Source organism: Chamaea fasciata, unplaced genomic scaffold, assembly GCF_029207755.1.
Source record: "Chamaea fasciata isolate MVZ Bird 193981 ecotype frontalis unplaced genomic scaffold, bChaFas1.0.hap1 SCAF_7, whole genome shotgun sequence".
Lineage (NCBI taxonomy): Eukaryota > Metazoa > Chordata > Aves > Passeriformes > Sylviidae > Chamaea > Chamaea fasciata.
In genome coordinates, this window is record NW_027094092.1 from 28,222,053 (window position 1) to 28,245,195 (window position 23,143).

The 23,143-nt window shown below is 41.7% G+C and overlaps 1 protein-coding gene across 1 annotated transcript in view; it reads left to right on the forward strand.

Annotated features, from left to right (window-relative positions):
• Nucleotides 1-2,161: 2,161 nt before the first annotated feature.
• The window catches only part of MAP3K9 (mitogen-activated protein kinase kinase kinase 9), a 56,027-nt gene continuing 35,045 nt past the window's right edge, over nucleotides 2,162-23,143 (forward strand). Inside the window, exons 1-2 of the mRNA XM_066188190.1 lie at nucleotides 2,162-2,462; nucleotides 7,533-7,946. Coding sequence (XP_066044287.1) covers nucleotides 2,162-2,462; nucleotides 7,533-7,946 — 715 coding nt within the window. The remainder of the gene's footprint in view (nucleotides 2,463-7,532; nucleotides 7,947-23,143) is intronic.

A 23,143-nucleotide genomic window follows, 5' to 3' on the forward strand; every position in this document is an offset into this window, starting at 1 on the left:
ACCTAAAGATGGGGTGTTGCTGAAAAAGCCAGCTGGCCGTCCCTTTCACCTGTTCTGCTTCCTTGTGCTGGTTTTAATGTCTGTGTGTACAGTCCTAATGCAATTCTGATCAACCTAAAAAGCTGATTGAAAACTAGCTGCTTTTACTCAGAGGCTTAGCTTTCAGCTAGATAAATGAGCTGAAATGACTCCACAGCCACACAGTCACTACTGTTGCAATCAGGAAAGCAGGTCAAGCATGTGACAAGGGGCAGGAAAGTCCCTTTCAGCAACAGAGTAGTATTGGATAAGCTTACACTAATTGTGAAAACACACCCTTAAGTAACAAAGGAATAGTGGAGAGGATGCATCCTCAGTTCTGCCCTCGCTGACAAGAGGCACTGGAGAGAGAGAAGAAAACCTAAAGCTCAATTCTTAGACAAGTTCAATTGAAAACTTGTGCTAATGCATGTCTAAATCTTGCATGCATCACAGTGAAATATTAGTTCTGACCTCAGCTAGACATGTTTTGCACTCTATTTATAAAATAAGGATAATAATATGCCAGCTCTTTCTGTACCGTGTTTGTTTGGTTTCTGTGGGAAATAGAAGCTCTGAAGTTTGGGGAAAAAAAGAGAGAAAATAGAATAATTGTACTTCCCAGTAGGGTTCTCTGTAATGCTTGTTACTAAGGTTCAGTTGAGTTGGGTGTATTCCCAGAGTAAATTCAAGTAAATTCAAATGTTTTACAAATAACGATAAGGATTTTGAATTAACTCAGAGCATGTTATGCTTAAGATCTTCATCATTCTATTAAAAGCACCTATAAAGGTGCTACAGCATAATGCTAATGCAAGGATCGATAAATAGACAAAAACCCCAATGCACAAAATTAAAGAATTACTAGCAGCTACTCTGTACATAAACCAAAGGCCTCACTCGGCGATGGAGAATTTTTTAAAAATCCATCTTGCAGAGAAAAATTGTGTAATTGCATTTACTAAGCACTACAAAATAACTAAGCCCTACCTTCTATGTCTAAGTGGGGAGACATCAGGTATGGTCAGGGTACTCGGGCTTCTCGTTTGGTATGAATGGGCTTTGTTATGATGAAGCATGAAGAGAGAATTTTTATTTCCAGTGTTAGCACCGAAATTCAAATGAGGAAAAATAAAAAGAATGGAGTGAAATGCAAAGAAAATCTCACAGTAATATCACAAAGTGCAAACAAATTCAACTGACAAGATCTGGTGTCTTCACAAGTTATGAAAAGCCTGGTAGCAGGGAGAAGGAATTTGGATTTTCAGGACCGAGTGGCTGCATGCTGATTGCAAGATGAGAAGTAAATTCCGTTAATTTTTAACAAAGGCATTCAGCAGGCACACACCCACGATAATCTCGTGTAGAAACCAAGACCCCTGCTTAAGTTCGGACCGGTTATGGAAGACCATGGCCTAAGACAAAACAGAGACTTTGTCCGGTTCCCGGCCCGAGCCGGGGGACACCGAGCTCGGGGGCGGCGGGGCCAGCCCAGGTGTGCGCTGCCTCCGCTCGCCACCAGGTGGCGCCCGCCCGCTCCGCCCTCGCGCCGCCCCACCCTGCCCTTGGCCCGTGTCATGCCCCTTTCCCCAGCCAATGAGAAGCGGCGGGGAAGGCGGAGCTCGGAGCGCGCGGCCCAATGGAAAGCGAGAGCTGACCAGGCGAGGGCCAATCGGGGGCACACCGGTGAGTGCGCGACTCCGGGGCCGGGGGCCGGGCGGGGAGGGGGCGTGGCCAAGGGGGCGCGGGCCCTCAATCAGGTGAGGGCGGTGCTGACGGGCGGCGGCGGCGGCCAATGGCCGCGCGGGGGCGGGGCCGCCCTGCCCTCCCCTCGCGCCGCCGAAGCTGCCAGAGAGTCAGGTGGCTCCGGGATGCGCGGCGGCGGCGGCAGGAGGCGGAGGCGGGCGCGGAGGAGGCGGCGGATGGGGGGGATGCGGCGGCTCCTCCGCGGCACACGCTGCCTGGTCTCGCCCCTGCCCGCGCTGGGCTGAGGCGGCCCCGCGCCGGGAAGCCCCGGCAGCGGCGGCGGCACCTGGTGCCGGCCGGCGCTGGGCCGCATGAACAATAGGCGGCGGTCCCGGCCCCGCCGCCCCCCGCAGCGCCCGGCTGCCGCGGGCGCCTCCCCCTATGGAGCAGCCTCGCCATGGAGCCCCTCACCGAGCTCAGCCAGGAGGGCGCGGGCGGCGGGGAGCCGCCGGGCGACGGGCCGCTCTGGACCGCTGTCTTCGAATACGAGGCGTGCGGCGAGGACGAGCTGAGCCTGCGGCCGGGGGACGTGGTGCAGGTGCTGTCCCGGGACTCGCATGTGTCCGGCGACGAGGGCTGGTGGACGGGCAAGATCGACCAGCGCGTCGGCATCTTCCCCAGCAACTACGTGAGCAGCGGCGTGCAGGGGGGCGGCCCGGAGCTGCGCGCCCGATACCCGCCGCCCCCCGCCATACAGCGTAAGGGAGCCCGGGCCCGGGACGGGGGGCTTGGCGCGGCCCCTCCGCCGAGAGGGAGGAAGCCGGGGAGAGACCCGGTCCTTTCCCCCTGTCGCGGTCTTGGGGTGGGTATGGAAGGGGGGACGAGACCGGCGGAACTGCCGAGGTTATGGGGGGAGCCGAAGCTCGGCCCTCTGATGTCCCTGAGGGGAGAACTGGCCCGGCCCTTCCGTGGGTCCTGTTGGAAGCCGGTGCCGCCGCTGAGGGGGAAGGGAAGGCCCATCACCCGGTGGCGAGCGGCTGTGGGAGGCCGCGGGCCCGGCCGGCGGCGGGCGGGCCTGCGATGGCCTTGGGCGGCGAGTGGAGGGGCTACGGCGTGTCAGCGCCACCCCCCCGCCACTGGGCCGCCCCAGGCCCCCGGTGTGTTCGCTTTCCCACCCGCGGTGGTATTCCTGCTGCTCCAGTGCCCTTCTGTCTTCTAGGCTAGCGCGCCGCTCCCTGAGAGGCAGAGCCTCGCTCAGTGTGTTGTTAGCGTTTCAGCGACGCCGGGAGCAGTTTCCTATTGTTAAGACCTGTGTTTCCAGGGGCTGATAAATTTTCATCAAGCGACAGAAAATTTTCGTCAGACAGAATCCTGACGGCTGGGCAGTGGTGGAGTCACCGGGGCTTTGGTCATTCAGCCTTTAAAAATATTCTTAAGGAAAGGTTGCTGGGGGGGAAGCAGTTGTTTTCTGAAGTGTTAATTCACTGCTAATACTTGTTAAGTATTATCCTACTTACTAACCAAAAGCTTATTATTTCTGGCTGAAAAATTCCTAAGTTGACTTGTGTGTTACCAGGTTCCTCTGCCCTCTTACAAATTCTGTCTTAAAATACCTGTGAATGAGTTGCATCCTCGCTTGGATATCTGGGCCTGCCTGAGGGTCACTTGACTGTGTTGTGATGCTGAAGACACCGAGGGTTTGCTTTGTTTCCTGAATTTCAGTGCAGTTTTGAAGCCTTTGTTGGAGATGGAGAATAGGGCTGTTTCGTCTCTGCATATTTTCAGTCACTATGTACAATTGTGGAAAGAGAAACAGTATGGAATGACATTCTAGGTCCTGTTTATTTGTCACCATTGACAATTCAGGCAAGGATGCTTTTTTTTTGAAGGGCAGAGAAAAACCTTCAGACTAGTAGGCTTTTCTAGAAAGTAAAGGAGTGAAAAAAGATGCTTTGACCTATCTAGGCTGTATCTCCGAGGAATACAACTAATAGCTTTTTTTCTTACTTTGTATTCTGCTTGAAAGCATTTAGGTAAAGCTCAGTAATTTGTAGCATTGCCCTTGGGCTTGTGAAAGGACTAGGTGCTGTTCCTTTCTTTCATGCTGCAAGAGCATTGGTAAGTTATTTTCCCCCACACAGAAAAAGCTGTGAATGATTGCTTATTAGGTGTTGCTTTTGAGATACTGAAGAGTACCATTTTTAGAGAACTTTTTGAACCCTCAGCTCCCATCCTGGCTCAAGTGTTCAAGCTCAGGCTTTGTAGCTGTGGATTCTTCTGTCTTGCTGCTTCTTCTGTGGTTTGTTAGTTCACAAACAGTTGTGGAGTTACACCTTCCCCATTCGTCTTTGCCTTACTCTTGCCAGGCCCCAGCAGAGCTACACTACTTCTCTTCTGTCAAGGCACCAACCATATGTTCATGACAAAATAGCATTTATTGGCCTCCAGGGGTTTGTATAATGCTTAAGGAGTATGGGGTTTTTTTAAAAGAAACAATGCAGTTTGGACATAGGTTAAAGTTGGTTGCCATTGAATTGGATTGTCAAGCTGAGTATTAGAAGTGTCCTTTGCAAGGAATGCTATCCACTTTTAGAGCTGATGATGTTAGTTTGATATCTGTTTGGAGTAGGAACCAACGTCTGCTGTTTAATACTTCACAGTCCAGTAAGTCCAGTTTTGCAGAGGTAATGCAAAGTGTCCTTCTGAACATGCACCTCGGCACAGGACCTATTTTTCTTTGCTTTCCTAAAGTTTATCTATATATCTAATGAAAATTTGGGAGTGTAAGTCCTGAAGATTCTCCTTCTACTAAGAGCTGTACTAGTTTACCTGGTAATTTTAGCCATCCATGTAGTGTGCTTGAATCTTGCCTTGGTGAGGATACCCTGAATCATAAAAGTAGCCTGTAGAGGCTGTCAGGAGTGGGCCAACTTGAGAGACTCTCATCTGTGCTGTGGGCTCTTACACGCTTCAGACTGAATTAAACAGTTTAGTCATATGGTCTAATAAGGCCTGATTAAACAGCACCTACTTTGCAGTTGTCAACATGGCCACTGGTTCACGGTGCACAGGCTCTGTAATTCCTTACCAACCCACACAGGATTGAGAGCACTTCAGTTCTTGAATCCTGTACAGTCCTGCACAACACGTCTGCCAAATGACACCAGAGTTAGTGTGTTTAGAAATGTGAAGGAAAACAAGTATTTTGTGCCCTAATGTAGTTGTATAACTTAAACTGTGAGAATGAATAAACTAATTCAGCAGAAAATATCTTTTAAAAACCCTAAACAAAACATTTTTTTTTTAAATGAGTGTTTTTTCTGAAGAAGGTACCCACGAGGGTGAGCTGGCCAGTTTGCCTTACAGAAATATACATTTTCAAGCTAAACTAAGATCATATTTCCAGATAAAAGAACATTCAATGTCATGCATTAGATTTCATGTGGAAACTGAAGTCTCTCGGTTTTACATCCCACCCCTATTAATTTGTGCCTCCAGCAGGGATGTGCTTTTTCTGATGGAAAATGGGTGGCAGCGCACCTACTTTCCGGCCCTTCGGTTTCCTTTGCCCATCTTGTTCTCCTGCCTGCCACCTCCCTGTGGCGCTTCTCTCCAGCGTCGGGGCGGATGGTGGGAGGGGGTGAGGAGGGGGGAGGCCGCGGCGCTGCCCGCGGGGCTGTCCCGGCGCCTCCCGTCCCGTCCCGTCCCGTCCCCGCTGCCGCCGGAGCTGTCCCTTCAGCACCCGCGGGTCAGCGGGCGGCTCGCTCGGCGCCTCCTCGTGTCCTCTTAATCCGTGAAATGCCCGAGCAGAACACCCGCGGTGAGCAGCACCTGAGCGCTGTCTGTCCGGAGTTGGCAGGACAGGCAGTCACCACCCTGGTGCTGTGGGGTGTGTGTTTGTTCATTTTCAGTCTTTTAAACTGACCTTGTCCCTAGCAGCAGTTTAATTGAGGATTCTAGGAGTGCTGAAATTCGATTGACTGAAGAGCTAGGACTCAACATCTGACTTTCTTTAGGTCTTTTATTAGTGAGAAATATGAGAGTGACTCTTCATGTATTCTCAGTGACAGGGTAGTCTCACATCTGGGGTTATTGTCATTACAGTCTTGTTCTAAAATTTCAGCGTTTCTGGTCATAATCTTTTCATGTTTTCAAATGCTCTGTCTCAAGCATTCAAACACCAAGGTTGCAACTGTAGGACTGAAATATTCTTTGTTGTGCAGATCCTTGAAGCTCAGAGTGTTTCCCAAAATATGTATTCACAGTATCAGAAAAATAAATTCTCTGTGTTCTGGACTGGAAGGGGCCTCTTCTCCTTCTGACAGACTTTCTTGGCCAGTTTTCTGTCTTGTGTCCCGTTAATCTTTTGTTCATGGAACACTAGAAAGAGCAGCAAAGACATCCTTGTTAAACTAACTCATAGATTTGACTAACTTAAAAAAGTAAGCCAACTTCTAAAAATCATGTTCAGGAGAGGTAGAGCTCAGTCAAAATAAAAGCTTGCAGATATGGACAGAAGAGTTTGTATTAACTCCATGCAGTTTTGTGGCAAAGTTTTGTACTGTAGGCTTTTACATAGGAAAGGCATTTTATTGGAATAAGGAGGCTAGTTTATTTAAGTGGGATCTAACCTGCTCCCTTACAAACTTAATTTCCTTTCTACTAGACAAAGCAGGGGAACCATGTCAGATTTGGCATTTCAAATGCAGGAAAGTATTAAAAAGATTTGGTGACTTTTTGTTTAAATCTTGCGTAATGGTCCTCTTCCTTTAAAGCTTTTAAAAATTTCATTGACTGTAATTGGTAGCCATGCAAATGTCAGATAGACTAGCATCAGTGGTAACCTACCACTGCTGTAAATTAAACTGTGTCAACATGTTTTCATTGTTCAGTATCTGGAATTTTCCTTCTACATGAGTCAGTATTGGATGAGTTCTTTTGGCCACCCATATAAACTGTGTTTAGTGTACAGTTGTACAGGATACATTTTCTCATTGCTTTTGCTCCAGCAAAATTTCAACAATTTGTGTGCTGAATTCAGGCACCTGCATCTGTGGATTTTTTTCGTATATGATGCCAATTAGCCACAAGTCACTATGTCAGCCTGTAAAGTATAGCTGTCAGTGTATGGGAATAGGAAGCTTTTGTAACAAAAATGCAGTATGCATTAATGAAGAAATGTTTTTCTTACTGCTCTCTCTGTACCCTCAGTATGTGGTTTGATCCATCTGTTTGTCACACTGTTGTCGGTAACATCAGAAGTGGTTAACACATCTCTTGAGGGGAACAAATCTGCAAAGCCTGGAGAAGTGTGGAAGAATAAATGTGATTTGGGAAGGACTAAAAGGTAGTTGTGGCAGTTTAACAGGAGACATTCAGGTAAGGGGCAAGTGGAGAAGCAGATGTGTTTTCTGTTGTTTTAGCTATTTTACATTAAGCACTGTATTGTGTACACAGCAAAGATTAGTTGGTGAGTGTGTTTTTCATTTTCAGAATCTTGTACCGCCTCTGAGAGTTTATCCTTAAGGTGGGGTAGGGGCATCAGTGTTATAAGGGTTTGACTGTGGTAAGAAGAGGCTGTTCTGTTGTTTTATCATTTACAGTGAATACTTCATACCGGTTTCATGACCCCGCAAGGTCTGTTTTACCATACTATTTGGCACTAAAAGCTTGTCAGAAAGGGCCACTGCTTTCCTTTATATTGTTTTGGAGTGAAAATTGGCCCTTCCTCCAAGGACAAGCATGAGGTTGGCCAGCATGGACCTTCAGCTGATGTACAGGCTGCATAGTTGCTAAATGCTTACATCTTTTTTTTCCTCTTTCCCTAGTCCTAGAGATCGACTTCTCAGAGCTTGTTCTGGAAGAAATCATTGGCATAGGGGGCTTCGGAAAAGTGTATCGAGCTGTATGGGTAGGAGATGAGGTTGCTGTCAAGGCAGCTCGCTATGACCCTGATGAGGACATCAGCCAGACCATTGAGAATGTTCGACAAGAGGCCAAGCTCTTTGCAATGTTAAAACATCCCAACATCATTGCCCTCAGGGGCGTGTGCTTGAAGGAGCCCAATCTTTGCCTGATCATGGAGTTTGCCCGCGGAGGATCGCTCAATAGGGTGTTGTCTGGTAAAAGGATCCCTCCTGACATACTGGTGAACTGGGCAGTGCAGATTGCCAGGGGAATGAACTACCTGCACGAGGAAGCAATTGTTCCCATAATTCACCGTGACCTCAAGTCCAGCAACAGTAAGTGCTACACAGTGTACAGTCAGGGTGTTGGGTTGTGGTTTTGGGGAAAAAAATCATACAAAGAAAAGAGGGGAGTAATGTTAATTTAATGATCCTTTCTTGTGAACCACTGTATCCTCTAATTCAATCCCAGAAGGGTTTATTTTTATACAGTATGGTGCTTCAGATCACAGGAAAGATGTAAATGCTTTCACTCTGTAGACGCAACTTAAATGATTGCATGCAAAAGCAACTGTAAATGAAGCGTGCTTTGCTAGCAGTTCATTAGGTTTTATTGGCATTTCAGTAGACTTCTGTATGTTAAAAAGCCTTATTGAACTTAAAAAGTGTGTTTTCTTCCACTTTTTTGGAAGAATAAATGCTTCTTTGTAAAGGTAAATGCTCCTAAGCTTTCATTGTACCTGCTAGATTTTGCTGTATAGATGAGATGCAGGCCTGTTTTCCTTATGGGTGATTTAACCTATCCCAGCTGAACTGGATCTTCTCTTTATCCATCATAGAGCTGGTGTTGGCAGTAACATTAACTCATGTGAATAAAATGTCCTTGTACTCCCAGGACTTCAGCTGATATTTGTGGTGCTTTACATGATACAGGTCACCCATTGGAGAGCAAGGAAGACTGAACTTTGGTAGTTAGGATTCTGGAAATCACAGTGTTTGCAGCTGCTCTATAGTACTGCCAGCCTGACTGTGTGTTGCTTGGGTGTTCTTGTAGTGTGTCTCTTTTCACAAACTTTAACTTCTCAAAGTCAAACACATGCATGGAACATTATTAGTGTGGGAGCAAAGTGCTGCTGTGGTTTAAAGATCATCCTCTTCTTTCCTGATGCCTGTATGTCACTGTTTAGCCTTTTTCTCTGCTTGTCTGTGTCTAGATGGCAGGAGCAAACACAGACCTGCATGTTAGCTGTGCTGGTTTAGATTGGTGTGTTAGTATGAACACATTGTCAATTATGGCTTGAGTTAATAAGAAGCTCTATAAGCTGGGTGGCTGGGATGCAGGCATATGTTCCCTTTTGCTTTGAGGGCAGGCACATTAGCAAAGAGGTCTGATAGATGAGAATTTTAGTATCTGAAATAGATTTGCTAGCACTAGCATTAACCATTGCAATGCTGTAAATTTCCAGGCCTTGCCATATCTTCCTGTGGTTTTTGGTCTCAAATGTTGTGGCAGTGATTTACTTAGTTGGTTGTGAAGGAGTAAAAAAAATATTATTAGTTCTTGTTAGTGAGTTTGCAAAGTAAGAACTATGAGAACTTTCAAGTTAGTTTCTATAGTGTTGTTCTTATAGTAACATAGTTTCCCGTTCTCTTAGAGTAAAGCAGTCTTAATGTCAATAAAGATTTTCTGGTATCTAAACGCTTCTCTTACAGATGGCAAATATATGGGCATGTTGATAAATGCTGTAAAATTAAGGAATGATTTCCTTAATTAATGAATGACTGGCTGCATCTGTGAATAAGAAATAATTGCCTTTCAGTGTTGTGCCTTTCCTCCTTACCTAAGAAAATATTTACTTGCTTATTTTGCTAACAGGCCATTATGGTTTCCTTGCTAAGTGCTAGTTGAACATTTTTGAGGTTTAGAGTGAAAGTTATTTCTAAGATTAAAAACTGTTAGCTTCTAGTACTTCACTGTTTTATTCAGACTGGAGATTTCTAGTTGTAAAAGGGAAAAGCATCCACAAGAGAACCAGCCCAGCCAGAGGGACACCCAGTGCACAGTGTTACCATCCAGACAGGTATGGATGCTAGAAAACATCTGGACTGTCAGCAGCAAGAATAAATGTCTCTTGTCACAGTGAATCAGCAGAGTGCAATTGTGGTGCACTGGTAATGGTCGGTGAGAAGTTGCTACAGGTATTACTATAATTCCCCCCATTTGGGCTTAAGCAATAGTAAAGAAAGAGGAAGAATGAGTGGGAATGCCTCTGAAAGGATGGCATGTTCTGTGTTTGAAGGGGAAAGATAGAGAATTTACCTGGTGGTTGTGACCAAGATAGCATCACATCTAGTAGAGAAGTGATGGGTAGAGGAAAATTCTATCCCATATAAGGCTGGAGGAAGCAGTATTACGTTTGGGAAACTAAACAAATGTAGGAGCTCGTACTGGAAGAAAGGACTTAAGATATTTTAAGGAAAAATTACTGGTTTGTTTTTCTCTTTTGAAATAAGATAAATTAGTAACCTTGCGTATGGGCTAAACATATTGCAACAGCTGTTTATTAAACAAAATGGAGTTCTTCATTCTGTGCTGTGTGATTGAAGAGAAATTTTAAAAAATATGTGCTATTTTAAACATTTGAAATACATGTTCTTTTCTGAGTGTATCTACATCCTAAATGTTAGATAATGACAATGGTGGAGCTTTTTTGTGGGGATAAGGGATTGCGGAATAAACAACTTGGAGCTGCCTAAGTCATGTCTTTCTTGATTACTCTGTCACTGCTTTGCTGAAATCCCTTTTCTCTTATATATAATAAGCATCTTAGAAATTTCTCTGCTCTTTTTCCTGTGGAAAGCTTTTTTCTAGTTTTCTAAAGATTAGTGGACTAAGTATATTATTGCATCCTGATTAGTATATAGCTTGCATTTTGTCTGTTTTTCTGATAAACTTAGTTTTCTCAATTACTGTGGATAATGGAGACCAGGTTATCTTGTTAGCTTTGTGCCTGTAGAATTACCAGCTTGTAGCATTTCCTTTGCACAAGTTCCCACCCACCAGGTGACAGGCAGTGATGTATGTGTCTGTGGTGAGGAAAGAGCTTCTGCTTGCAGGAACTTGGAAAGGATTCCTGCAAAAGCATTTCTTACATGTACTAAACATCTACAAGCGCTGTGGAGCTGTCATGGGAGCATCAGCTGTATTGATCTACTGGTTGGTACTGCCTACACTGAGTAATAGATTGAGATTCTTGCACATCTCATCTCATCTTGCCTTCAGGCACCAGCTGGGATGTACACTGTGCATCTGAAGGTGCAGAACGAGTTAGTTTGGGAGCTAGGGAACAAGATCAGGTAGTGGGAAAGAGCAGTTGCCTTATTTAAAATCAATTTTTCTGCTGGAATAGAAGAAAATCAGAGAATGCCTTGTTGTCAGATGTCTGCTTATATTTATGCAGGCACAGAATGCATAAGGACAGTACTTTATTATGAATCTTTTAAGCAGTTTACATTACATTTTGAACGTATCAGGTGGGCACCCTAATACAAGTCTGAGAAATGACCCCATTATATAAGGATTTAGAAAAAAAGTCCTTTTTGATTTAAGCTATTGCAGCTTGGTGGAGTCAGATAGTTTATACCAAAACAATGCTCAGAATAGTTGTCAGCATTTCTGGTAATGTAATAAAGATCATGGGGTTTTGATTACTTTGGGAGATAACTTCAATTTAATTCATCTGAACTGAACTTCAGATGATTATTTGAAGATTCCAGGAGGTGTCTCTTTCTTGAGATACTCCTCATCAAAAAGCATTCCAAATCAATTGTCTGTTATCCGTATTTTTTTGTTAAAAGAAGGAAGTTTTTTCTGTTCTATAGTTCTTCTTAATTTTTTTTCTCCTTTACTTTTTCATAACTTTACATTTAATGCTAATACATTTAGAGTATAGGAAAAGTGCTCTGTACATTTAGTACCATGTTTGTTTGAGGAAGATTTATTGTAAACCTTGGAGGTTCTGAGTGCTGCCAGTTTGATTGCTTTGGGAATGCAATCAGGAAGTGAGTACAGAAAGGTCTTTATAGAATGAATTGTACACCTGTGATTTAGTTTTCGAGACCCTGAAATTGTTTTGTTGAGTCTGAGTTCAGCTGGCGTTAAGTCTGGTAGACAAGTGTTTCAATGGCATTACCAACTCATATGTCAGTCATATAACTACATGAGAGAAAAAAAGTAATTTAGGAAACTATTTGGTTCTGCTGTGTGAGGAAATAAATATTTCTCTTTTTATTTTGGGCATTTGCTTTAAGAGATTCAAGTTATTCTATATGAAAATTAATAAGGTTAATCTGACAGACTCCTCAGTGGCTGCTGCTGCTTGTCTTCATCTGGTGATACTTCCAACCTTTCCTTCTTTAGCTGTACATCGGTGAGCCATTGAGCATATGTTACAGAGTCCTTAGTAGGGCTTTCCCAATGTGAAATCACCTACATAATCTAAATGCTGAACTATAGCAAAAAAAGCAACTAGTAATGCCCACTGTAGTCAACATCACTGCACTTAGAATAGCTCTTAAGAGTTTTCCTTTCTTTTGTCTGTCATCTGTGATTCGAGTCTTATTTCTGGCCAGAGAAAAGTGCCTGGCCTATAATGCCTAGGATCAAAAAGGCACAGTCCTGTTGGTTTTAGTGAAGTATTGTAAATAATGAAGTTGGTCCTGTTTGTCTGTCAATGTTAGGTATGCCAGCATTGCTTCAGGAATAAAGCCAACTAACTAATACTGTGGAGAGCTAGCAAAAGCATATTTGATTTTTTTTTTACTGTCTCAGCAAAACATGTTTGTTATTTGCACTACATTGTAAGATTTTGCTGAGGGTGTTCATGCCAGTTAGCAAAGTGCTTTTTAAAAGTCACTATGGCTGTGTTCCTCAAAGTGGCTCAGAAGATTAGCAGCAAAGTGGCATTGCCAAGGTCAAAGAAAGAGGAAAGGACAGAGGTCAAAATAAACCCCAACAATTCTGATTGAGCCAAGTCAGTAGTTCTTCCTTTTAAGTTATTTGAAGTCTTTACTTCTCCTACCTTTCAGACCACCAAAGCTATAGCTTTGCTTATTTAATGTAGTTAAGCCTTTATCTGTTTGTAAAGATGCCAGTAGAGCTGACTTTCCACATGGTCTATGGATAGTTGTTCCTAACACTTAAAATGTCCCTTTGTAAAAATTTTAATCCAGTCATAGCTGCCACTCTTCTGGTGATCTTTTCAGAGAAGGAAAAGTACTTGTGAACCTCTTCTTCTGTCTGGCTGGGGTGTAGAAGAGAGCTCTTCCAGGGTCTGCTGAATGTGTTTTGGCAGAGCAGTTTGGAAGTCTGCACTATTATTATTGCTGTTTCTGGGACTCCAGTGTAATTTGCTGACTAACCCCTCCAGTGTTGTACCTTCTATCAGAATGGATTTCCTTTGTTAGTGCAATTAAATGACTGAGTAAAGCTTCATGTAGAATATAGTGAAGCTATTTCAGTGATATCTGAATGCTTTTCGCTGGGTGAATAATTGATCTGGCCTTAGTTAGGTAGTACCTTGGCCTGTAAGAGGATAGTGGTAAAAAGGTGAATTTTTTGTGGAGTTGGTGGGTGGTCGTGTCAAAGACAACAGCTGGGAGATGAATTTTCAGGGAGCAAAAAAAAATCAGTAAAACTCCTTTTTTTTCTTTCCTTTTTTCTAAATGTAAAAATTGTGTACAGTAGAAATCAGGGCTTTCAAACAGCCTGGATATACTCCTAAGGCTGATGACAGATGACTTCAGGTTCTGCCCACATGCAATTATCTGATTCTATCAACAAGCTATAAGATGTTGCTGATGGTGCATAACTCCTAGTTCTGGTTACTCTGCTTATATTTCTCTCTCTCCCCAGAGTATAATCATTTGTGCTGATATCCTGGTATCCTGTATTGTAGTTGCAAAAAATTATGACTATTTGGATTTTTTTAAATGTGGTAATATGGTGAGGAAATTGAGGCCATTAATACTACACATTTTCACTGAAAAGAATAAAAAAATAATTTATGTATTATTAGTGCAGAGGATGTAAATTATGCGTGAAAGTATTGCTCATTTTTAAGATGTTAAAATACCAGGAATTCACAGAAGTAGGCTGACAGTTTGTATGTTGTACTTTGGTACTTTGTTGGATTTTTCCTTCCTTAGCTTTTGTAAATTAGTGCAGCTATTTTCCTCTCTGAGAGGTTTGACAGGTGATTTCTCAGACATTTCTCAGACATCTCTTATTTTCATATCTTAGTAGATTTCTGAGAATTCCAAAATGAAATACATCTGTAAATAGCTTGTTTTAGTGGAATAGGGATGGATATCTTCACTGTTAAGTGCAAGTCAAAAATACAAAGTCTTTATGAAATAGGTTTGATGTCCACAAGAACACTTTGGTATCCTCCTTCCCACACTAAGTAGTAAAAGGGTGACTTCACAGATGGAATCTGCTACCTTCATAGACAATTACGGAAAGAGTACTGCCTCTTGTTTTTAAGAAACTAAATTATGTCTATTACATTTGAAAACCTAGCTAATATCCTTTTCATGTAATTGAGGCACGATGTACATTTTTTGCAGGGTTCTCTCTGCTCCTAAGAAAAAATAACTTAGAGTTGTGGTGTTAAGCACTTTATCCAAATTGTGCATATGGAAGCATAGAACAGACCTAAGCACTGTCGTGCAGCAGGTGTCCACAGGCATCCCCTGAATTCACCATCTGACCATCTATGACAAAGCTGGGAAAGATCTGTGTTCTTCTGAAATTTCTAAGGAGCCAGTTAAGAGTGTGAACAGTCTTGTGGTATTTCTGGGAAGCTAGAAAAATTCCTTGATCTCCACTTTTTTTTTTTTCTTTTTTTTTTTTCTTTTTTTTTTTTCTTTTTTTTGAGGGGGTGGGGAGGGCATGTTTTTTCCACATCAGTAAACTTGAGTTTTGTCTGACTTCTGACAGCAACTTCACTTTTGCCTTTCTTATCAAACAATTCCATTCAGTATTTCAACATTTCTGAAACAAACTCGCTCTTGAAGTATCAGACATTAATCACAGTCCTGCTCTTTGAAGTGATGATTCATCACCCAAGATGATTATTTAATTTTAAGTAATATCCCATTTTGAAGACTGTGCATATTTCCTTATGACAGGACAAGGGAAACCTTAAGCTGTTTGAAAGAATATGGGGTACAGCACATGGTTTTAAGTAGCTGCTTTTTGGTATATGTTTGCTCTTAGATTCTAGGATAGTTTGTCATGTTGGTGTGGCTTTGATTGCCAAAAGGTTGCCAAAGGTGATTGGCATGTCTGCTAATTGCTTGTTAATTGTCTCACTGCTAATGGCGAGTGTTCCTGAGACCTAAGCATTCTGCAGTTAGGAAAAAGAAACAGTAACAGAACTTCAAGGACTAAGAAGAGAAACTATTCCAATGCATAGCGGTTCATAATTATGTTGTTTGGTTTCATCACTTTCTTAAGATCAGAGAGAAGAGCTCTTGCCCACAGAACAGTGAATTTTTGTGTCCCAGTGTGTAGAATAGTCCTTGTGGTGGTAATGGCAGCGTGGTGCAGCATCACTCAGGGTCCTCTTGGGAAGGAAGTAGGCAGAGGACACTCAGCCTTCCTGTGAACCTTTTGTATTCCTGCACACACAGCCCTGCCACTGTACTTTCTAGGAGCATTGTTGTATTGCTCCCGCATTTGTTATGACACCACCATTTTTAATTAAACCAAAAATACTCTCCCAAAAGAGAAAGCATTATCTTGTGCACATATGGGTTCCAAATTGTCTCTGAAATTCTGTATGTGCTTCGAATTCTGTGTGTCTTACGTCTGGGATAATTTTTACAGCTACAAGCCAAGCTCCTAGTTTTCTGTACATCCATCTGGAAACATCTAAAATGCAAGCATGGCTTCCTCCTTGCCTGTGTATAGACTAATTGCAGAGATGTGTAGCAAATGACAGTCAGTGTGCCAGCAGCTCCACTTAATAGTAATAGGTAAATACTTTCATCACTAAGATTTTGCTTATCACAGCAATTTCTGTGCTTAAATTGGGAATTCCTGGGAGGCTCCTGGTATACTATAAAGAAATGCTAGTATGAATAATTGATGAAAAGATGGTATATATGAGTGGTGGGATGTATGAGAACTGGGCCATGGGGTCCACAAAAGCATTGCATTCTCCTTTATGAGTATGGGCCTGTGGAAAGATGGCAGACAGTAGTCTTTAGTTCCTCTTGACTTTGCATTGTTCAAGGATCCTGAGAATAAGCAAAACCCCATAACTTTGATTCATAGAACTGAAAACGCCTAATTCTGCTTGTTGAAGTGTTGTCAGTGTTGCCCTGGGTTTATTGATTAGCTTTTTCTTACTTGACGTGTTCAGTCACATAATGTGTGGTTTTGATATGATTATGATCATCTGGTAACCACAGAATATTCCTAATACTTCATCAGATTATTGTGTGGTTAGAATCTTTAATCACAGCGTAAGCTGGGTCAAAAAAATTCTAACAGAAATGTAGCACATCAAAAAGTGAACTGCTTTTTGATAGCTCTGTTGAATGAGTTGTTATCTTGTGTGGAATTCCATGAACCACAGTGCAGGAATGCCCTCTTTCTCGGCTCCTGGCAACTTGTTCTGCGCACCTTTAGGTCAAACTCTGCAGTATTCAAGAAACTCTTGAATTTTACTGTTGTCAGATGTAGCTTGATTGTAGCTTGTTGATTGTGCATCTAAGAGCTTTTAAACATTTGTTCTGATGAATGAAACTACACATCTCTACCTTTAAAAAACATTTTAAATTAAATCTAATTTTAAAAACCCCATAAAACACCCCAGCATCTGGTGTGGATTGTGCTGCTGCCTGTGAAGTTCTTATGTCTTTCTTACCTTCTAGATTTTGGAGTTTATTTCATGAATGAGTTTGTGTTGGTTTTATTTACTGTTTCATAAAGATGTCTTAATTGAAACCAAACCAAAACAGTTTGGGCTACCTTTTTTCATCATGAATTTTTCATGTTTATATTTGCCTGGAAACAGCTCCCACTGAACCAGAATTATCAAATCTCTTTTCAGACAGTCTCTTGAGTGACAAATGATGAATGTCATTCATGTGATTTTATTCTTCCCTTTCCTTTTTTTTGTTGATGCCTAATACAGTTCATGATTTGTTGCAGGCTTTCAAACTGATACGGTTTGGCAATGACCTGTGTTGAGTACAGATGTAATTATATTTTTTCTTTGGAACGTTTAACTGATTATGAAGAGTACAATAATCCATGCCTGAGCTAGAGGTTGTTCCAATGTCGGCAGTATGGTAGGATTTAGTCTCAAACCAAAGCTGAACAGCTCTATTTTCCCCAGAAACTCACCTGAGCATTCAAAGTGTTCTGTACAGATCACTAAAGCGATAAGGTTTTTACAGCCTGGCTAGGTGAAAGGATCGATTCTAAATATATCGGGGCTTTGGAGGCCTTTCCTCTCCCCTCCCCCATTATGCATTAGCTCTTTAGAGTTACTGTACTGCGTGGCTTAAAATCCAAGAACTGCTGTGCTGTGACATCCATCACCTCCTCTAGGTTGATAGAAGAGGACAGTCATGCAGCTTTATGGATTTGCTGCCCCCTGACTCATACGCAGTAATTAAGAAGGTACTGGTTCCAAGGTGTACATGTATATTTTTTTAATGTACTGTTGCTGAATGGTTAATAATAACAGGGATAACGTTTGCTTATTACTAGGGGCAATATTTGTGGGTTTTGGTTTTGCTTCTAAGATGTGAAATTTTGAGTGGGTCTTAAATTCTGTCCTCTCCAGGATCTTATGCACCACTTAGCCTTGTGCAGCTCAAACAGATATTAAAGATGCAGTCCCACTGAAATGAACGGCCGAGTACCCAACAGAAGGTAGGTAAAGGCTACATGCGGAAAGCCTGGACTTATTCCATGTGAAGATCTGTTAATCACTTTAAGTACTTTGAATGCAGGATCAAGAGCAGATTGCTCATTATCTGGATACTTGTGAGGCAAAGCTGTGCTGGCCGATTGTGGAAGGTAGAGCTAAAATTGCAAATTAGATTTTTGCAGACTGTTACAATATGAGGGCTCAGTTTGGAGCGAATTTTTGAAATCCTTTCCCAAATGCTTAGTTCTGTCCTCAAGACAGAGTGCCAGTGTACTGCCAATAGGACTTAATAATTAAAAAAGGTATTGCCTGGCAACCTCAGTCCCTTGTTCCCTTTGCAATAGTGCTGCTTTTTTGACTTGTTAGGCAAACTGCAGACTTGATAGCTGTCCTCTGTCTCTGTGTGACAATGCAGCAGCATGAAGCAGTATATTAAGGTTGATTTTTTAAATCTAATATCCAGTATTTACCACCTCCAGCATCTGAGCTGACATGTATCTTGGGAAGTTTTGCTTATTTATAGGAGGGGAAAGAAGGATTGGAACAATAAAACTAAGTTCAGTGAAACCTTCTTCTATGCAAGAATATTTTTGTTTCATCTATGAATACTTGTCTCCTTGAAATAAGGACTGTTCAAAAGCTAGAGGAGAATGTTTAATACTTGTATTACTGTAGTACCTTCTGTATAAAAACCCTGAAGATTTCAGACTGCATTGCAGTTCGTCAGAGTACAGTGGAACTTTAATTCTTTTTTCTGATAAAAACAGGTAGAAAAAGTAGTAATTGTCCCATGCAAGAAGCAAAAGATGCTTAACTGAATTTTCTTAATTAGTCTTAATTTAAACGTATTAATCCACATTTGTCTGAATTTCACAGCCTTGCAGTAGTTGAAACTGTTTGGTCTGGAAAAAGATCTAGAAGACAGTGAAAGAGATTTGTATAAAGTGCAAATTATACCTGTTGTGAGGAGATGAGCAAAAAATATTCTGTAGGCTAAAATAGTCTGTCCCAGTTGTGAAATTCCAGGGTCTGTGTGTCAGAGAGGAAATTGAAATCAAAATTAAAATAAAGCTCCTTCAGAGCTCTCCTTGCTTGCATAAGTATTCTGTGGTCTGAAAAACATCCCTTAGAAAACAAATGTAGTTGAGTTAAAAGATTCTTTGTTCAAAACAAAGTTTCCTGTGACAGATTGGCTCAGTTTTGGCCATATTCTGCCGTGGGTGGGTGGCAGAGTCTGGATCCTGTGATATTACTCAGTCTTTTATCTGCTCTGGCAAACCTTCGACTTCAGTAAGCCTTTAGCTTTCTTAGGAAATTTGTGTTAAGCAATTTTTGGATTAATTTGGATTTGTTTGGAAATGGAAATATTTTCTGTTTCCTTCAACTCTTGCACTTGGGACTTCTGCTGAATTGGTGGCAGAGAGAGGTTTAAATGGTAGCACTTCCTTGTCTGGGCCTGGATTGCTCTTAAATCATACCACAGAAATGACTTGCATTATTTAGAACTGAAACCCTACTCATGTTTTGCATTTAAGGATCTTTGAGTGAAACAGTGTTGGTTTTCATAAAGGTTTGACTTTGTTCTTTCATAAAGTTCCTGTACCTGGGATTTGGTAGACTCAGTCTGATCTATCTGGTCAGATCTATCTCTTTACAGGACCTGAATTATCTAAATGAAGGAAGTAGATGGGCTGATGCCTATTCGCCATCTGACCACATTTGGTAGTTTGCATTTTGGTATTTTGCATTTTTGTCAGTAAAGCCACAGTAGGCTGTTCTGTTTTCAGGATGGAGGAAGAAATAAAAAGTGTCCAATATTCCCACCCACAATGGTACTCCAGCCAGTGGTCTTTCACATTCCAGCTATGACAGGGTAGACATTAATTCCCTTCTTTATAGTTTCCGGTTGGCCTTAGTGATGTTGAAAACAGTGATTGTACAGTGGCAGATGAGCAAAAGCCTGTGGGAAAACAAATCTGGTACTTGGTTATTGTGTCCCTTGGTGCTTCAGTTGCTCTGGAATGATCTGCAAAAACACCCAACTGTGTCAGAAAGGGTGTGGTATTATTCTGGGAGAGAAAAGTCACGCAAAATAATGTCATTTCATGTGAGTTTGACTTCCCTTGCCATTTTTCAGCCGATGAGGTCATAACTAGTGGTCTTTTCACCTCTCTTCAATCATAACAAAATGAGAATAGATGTGAAGCATTGGAAGTAAAGCAGAAACCTTGTTCAGAGTCCAGATAAAAAGGGAGACTGGGGAAAAAACTTCACTGACTCCATGCAGCTAGCTAATGATTTAAATATTAGAATTGAATGTCTCTACAGCAAGTAAAATAACAATGGCAATTATCTTATTTATAGTCCTTCCTGTTGTCACTCCCACCCATTGCTGTTGCTGCCATCTAGCCCTTGGCTTATGTCAGCAGCCCTAAGGAGACAAAAGCACTGCACAAAGTAATGGGTAGAGGCTCCTGGGAATGGGTGTGAGTGGGATACATTTACAGGCTGAGTGCTTTTGCTGGAGATTTTCCTCTTGTTTTGATGTGACTGCTTTCTGCATTTGTAGAATGTTGGGTGGCAAAGTATTTGGCCCTCAGTAATGCTGATGTTGGTGAAGACTGAAACAGAACTATTCAAGTGCACTGATGTTTAGAGGTGTTTGGGTATTTGCAGCACCTTTGAGGGTTTCAGGTCTTTTCAATTTTACATGACTCAGGTGTTGTGTCTGTTTGGTAGCTGGCAGTCAGGGCCTCACCTGGCCTCCACCACCTGCTTTGTCTCCAGGTGCAGGAGCTCCCTTTAAGCTCAGGCTTGCCTGAAGTACCTTTATAGTCAGTTTTTCTTACATTTGTGGCAAAAGAGTTTCTGACACTTTGTTCTCCCAACCTGTTTCAAAGCATCGATATCCACCCTAGCATTCTAGAAACACTATTAAATGGTACATGTCTCTATGAAAAATTGATAAAGCTTAAAAATATAACAGTAAAATACATGAGTTCATGTTGCTTTATCACTAGGTAGTAATTTTTTTCACGGTCTGCCTAGAACTGTTGTATTTCAATGGAAGAATAGTAGTTACTCTGGCACAAAAATCTGACTGTATTGTCTCCACTGTGGAGAAGTTATATGGAAGTTAAGTATGAAGCCAGCAATCATTCATCAGGTTCGAATTACATCCTGGTGTACCACAGATGACAGATCCAGCTCTGTTCCCCCACAGTGGGTTTCCTTCTAACCTTATTCCTTTCATATTTCTTTCTGGATGCTTTCAGTTTTTATTACACTCAGTCCTGCTCTTATTTCTTTTTGTATTTCTCCTTCACCTAATTATTGGGATCATTTCCATCAGCCCTGACATTCATTAACTAATAGCTTTCTATTCTTGTGTGCCAGGTTTATTGAGTAGCATCACACACAGATATTTGTCTTGGTGTGAACTGTGAGCTGGACCGTACAAGAGACTGTCTTATACATTTTTGCAAATTTTTTTCAGATTTCCTAATATACACACACATTCTCTGGACTGGGAAATGGAGCATGAAGTTGTTGATAGAGCTGTTGTCATCAAGTACAGGGGCAATGGGCAGTTTGGTAGTTAACTCTTGCGGTGGAATTGCAGGGTAATCCTGATTTTCTTGGTATTGTTGTTACCAACTTTTGTCTTTTAAGTCAGGAACTTCTTTATTTTCTTGGTGTGCTGCGTGCCAAAGAAACTGGGAAAACAACAGCAGAATAGTTGAAAAAGCAGAAGCCAGCTTTTGGTATGCCTGGCTGTTCATACTATTTTGTGCAGTAGACAGCAGCCCCTTTCTTCTTCTTTGATAGATAAAAGTGGGTTATTTTTGCTGTGGAAGATCACACTGTAGTAGTTCCTTCCTGAATGTTCTGCTTCTGAAGTGATGAGTCAGCTTCCAACACAAGCAAAGCAAAGGAGTATTCTGTTCAGCACCAAACTGTGCAGATTAGCCTAATCCTTTCTCTAGGCTCAGAAATCAGAAAAAGTCACTTATGACCATATTTTGCTGGCCTGACACTTAATGTTGACAGTTGAGGAGCCATTTTCTGCCAGTTCTTTGATGCTAACAACTGGATCAGAATATGTTAAAGTGTTTATTTTTCCTTACTAGCTGTTCCCCATTGCTTAGGCCCCGCTGGACGCTAAGAATGCTGTCCAAAAGTGTATCTGAAAACTGAAACAACCATTCTAAAAGAAACAAGGAAAAATCTTGTCAGTGTTACCACCTTCCAGGGGGAGTATCAGTTTGTGAAAGGAGGTTATAGTACATTTTCTGGTTCTGCTGGTGTAATGTGAGCAGAACAGAAAATTAAAACAGTTAATTTTGTTGCCAAATTTTTTTTCTTAATTTACCTTGTGAAAAATTTCCTTTGGTGAAAGCAATCTACCTCTTTAAACTATATTTTTTGTGCATACTGGAGGTAGTATAGCATTGTATTAAAAATAGGAGGTATATGACTGAGGTTTTGTAGTGACTAACTTGAAACCTAAGTAAAGAATCATTATATTTGGTTTAGTGATCGGATTGAAAGATTTGCTACAGATGGTTTTTCAGTTTGTGTAGGATAGAGGAGCATGTTTAGAAGGAGAGTAGATGGGTGTAAGAAGAAGAAAATTAAAGGAAAGGGATAGAAATGGATATATTCTGGCAGAAGGAAAGAGATTCAGACTTATGAGCTTCTAGCATGACTGGAAAGAGGAAAAGCATTGTAATGCAAATAAGTTGGGTTAAGCAGAATGAAGAGTATATCAACAATGCAGTTTCTTGCATTGCAACACGATAGCAAAGTTCAGAATATTCCGAAAACAAAATTTGCTCAGCAGTTTTAAAGTTCCCAGTGCAGTGGCTGAGAAGTAGAAGTGATACATATTAGATGTGGTTTACCCAATCTAAAAGGGTTTTTTAAAACATAGGTACAAGTAGATCAAAGGACATACCGCTCTATGCCCCTCAAAGGTTATACATCTTTATCCCCCTATCTTTATCTTGTTTTAGTGTATCTGTATATCTGCCCATACATCTTTCTGACAGATACATGAGTAGTGAAAACACAGTTGTATAATATCTGCAAATTATGTCTTACTTGCATTAAGGCTTTGGATGTTTGTCATTCTTGTTCACCATTGACTTTTCAACTGATTGAATGATTATTAAGGTGAATGGCGCAAGGTACAATGAGGAATGACCTTCAGCTGCCTTTGTGGGCAAAGAGACAGTTTTACTTAAGACTTATTTTACAGTAGTACCAGTTTGGCTTACATTAGCTGTCATACTAATAGAACAATATATTTCTGATACCTTAATTCTAAACATGTTCAGACCACTGAGGTAATTTTGGAACGATAAGGAAATTGGTTTTCACCAGATGTCTCTAACATCTTGTGTGTAGGGGAACTTCTGTAATTTAAATAGCTTGTTAATACCAGACCACAGAGATTTATGTGGCTTGAGTAAGCACTTAACACAGATGTGCTTCTAGTCATGAGAGGCTCCTGTGGAGGATAATTCGGACATGTATATTAGACTTGTGCTTGGAATCCCCTTCTGTAGAGGCCTTATCCTT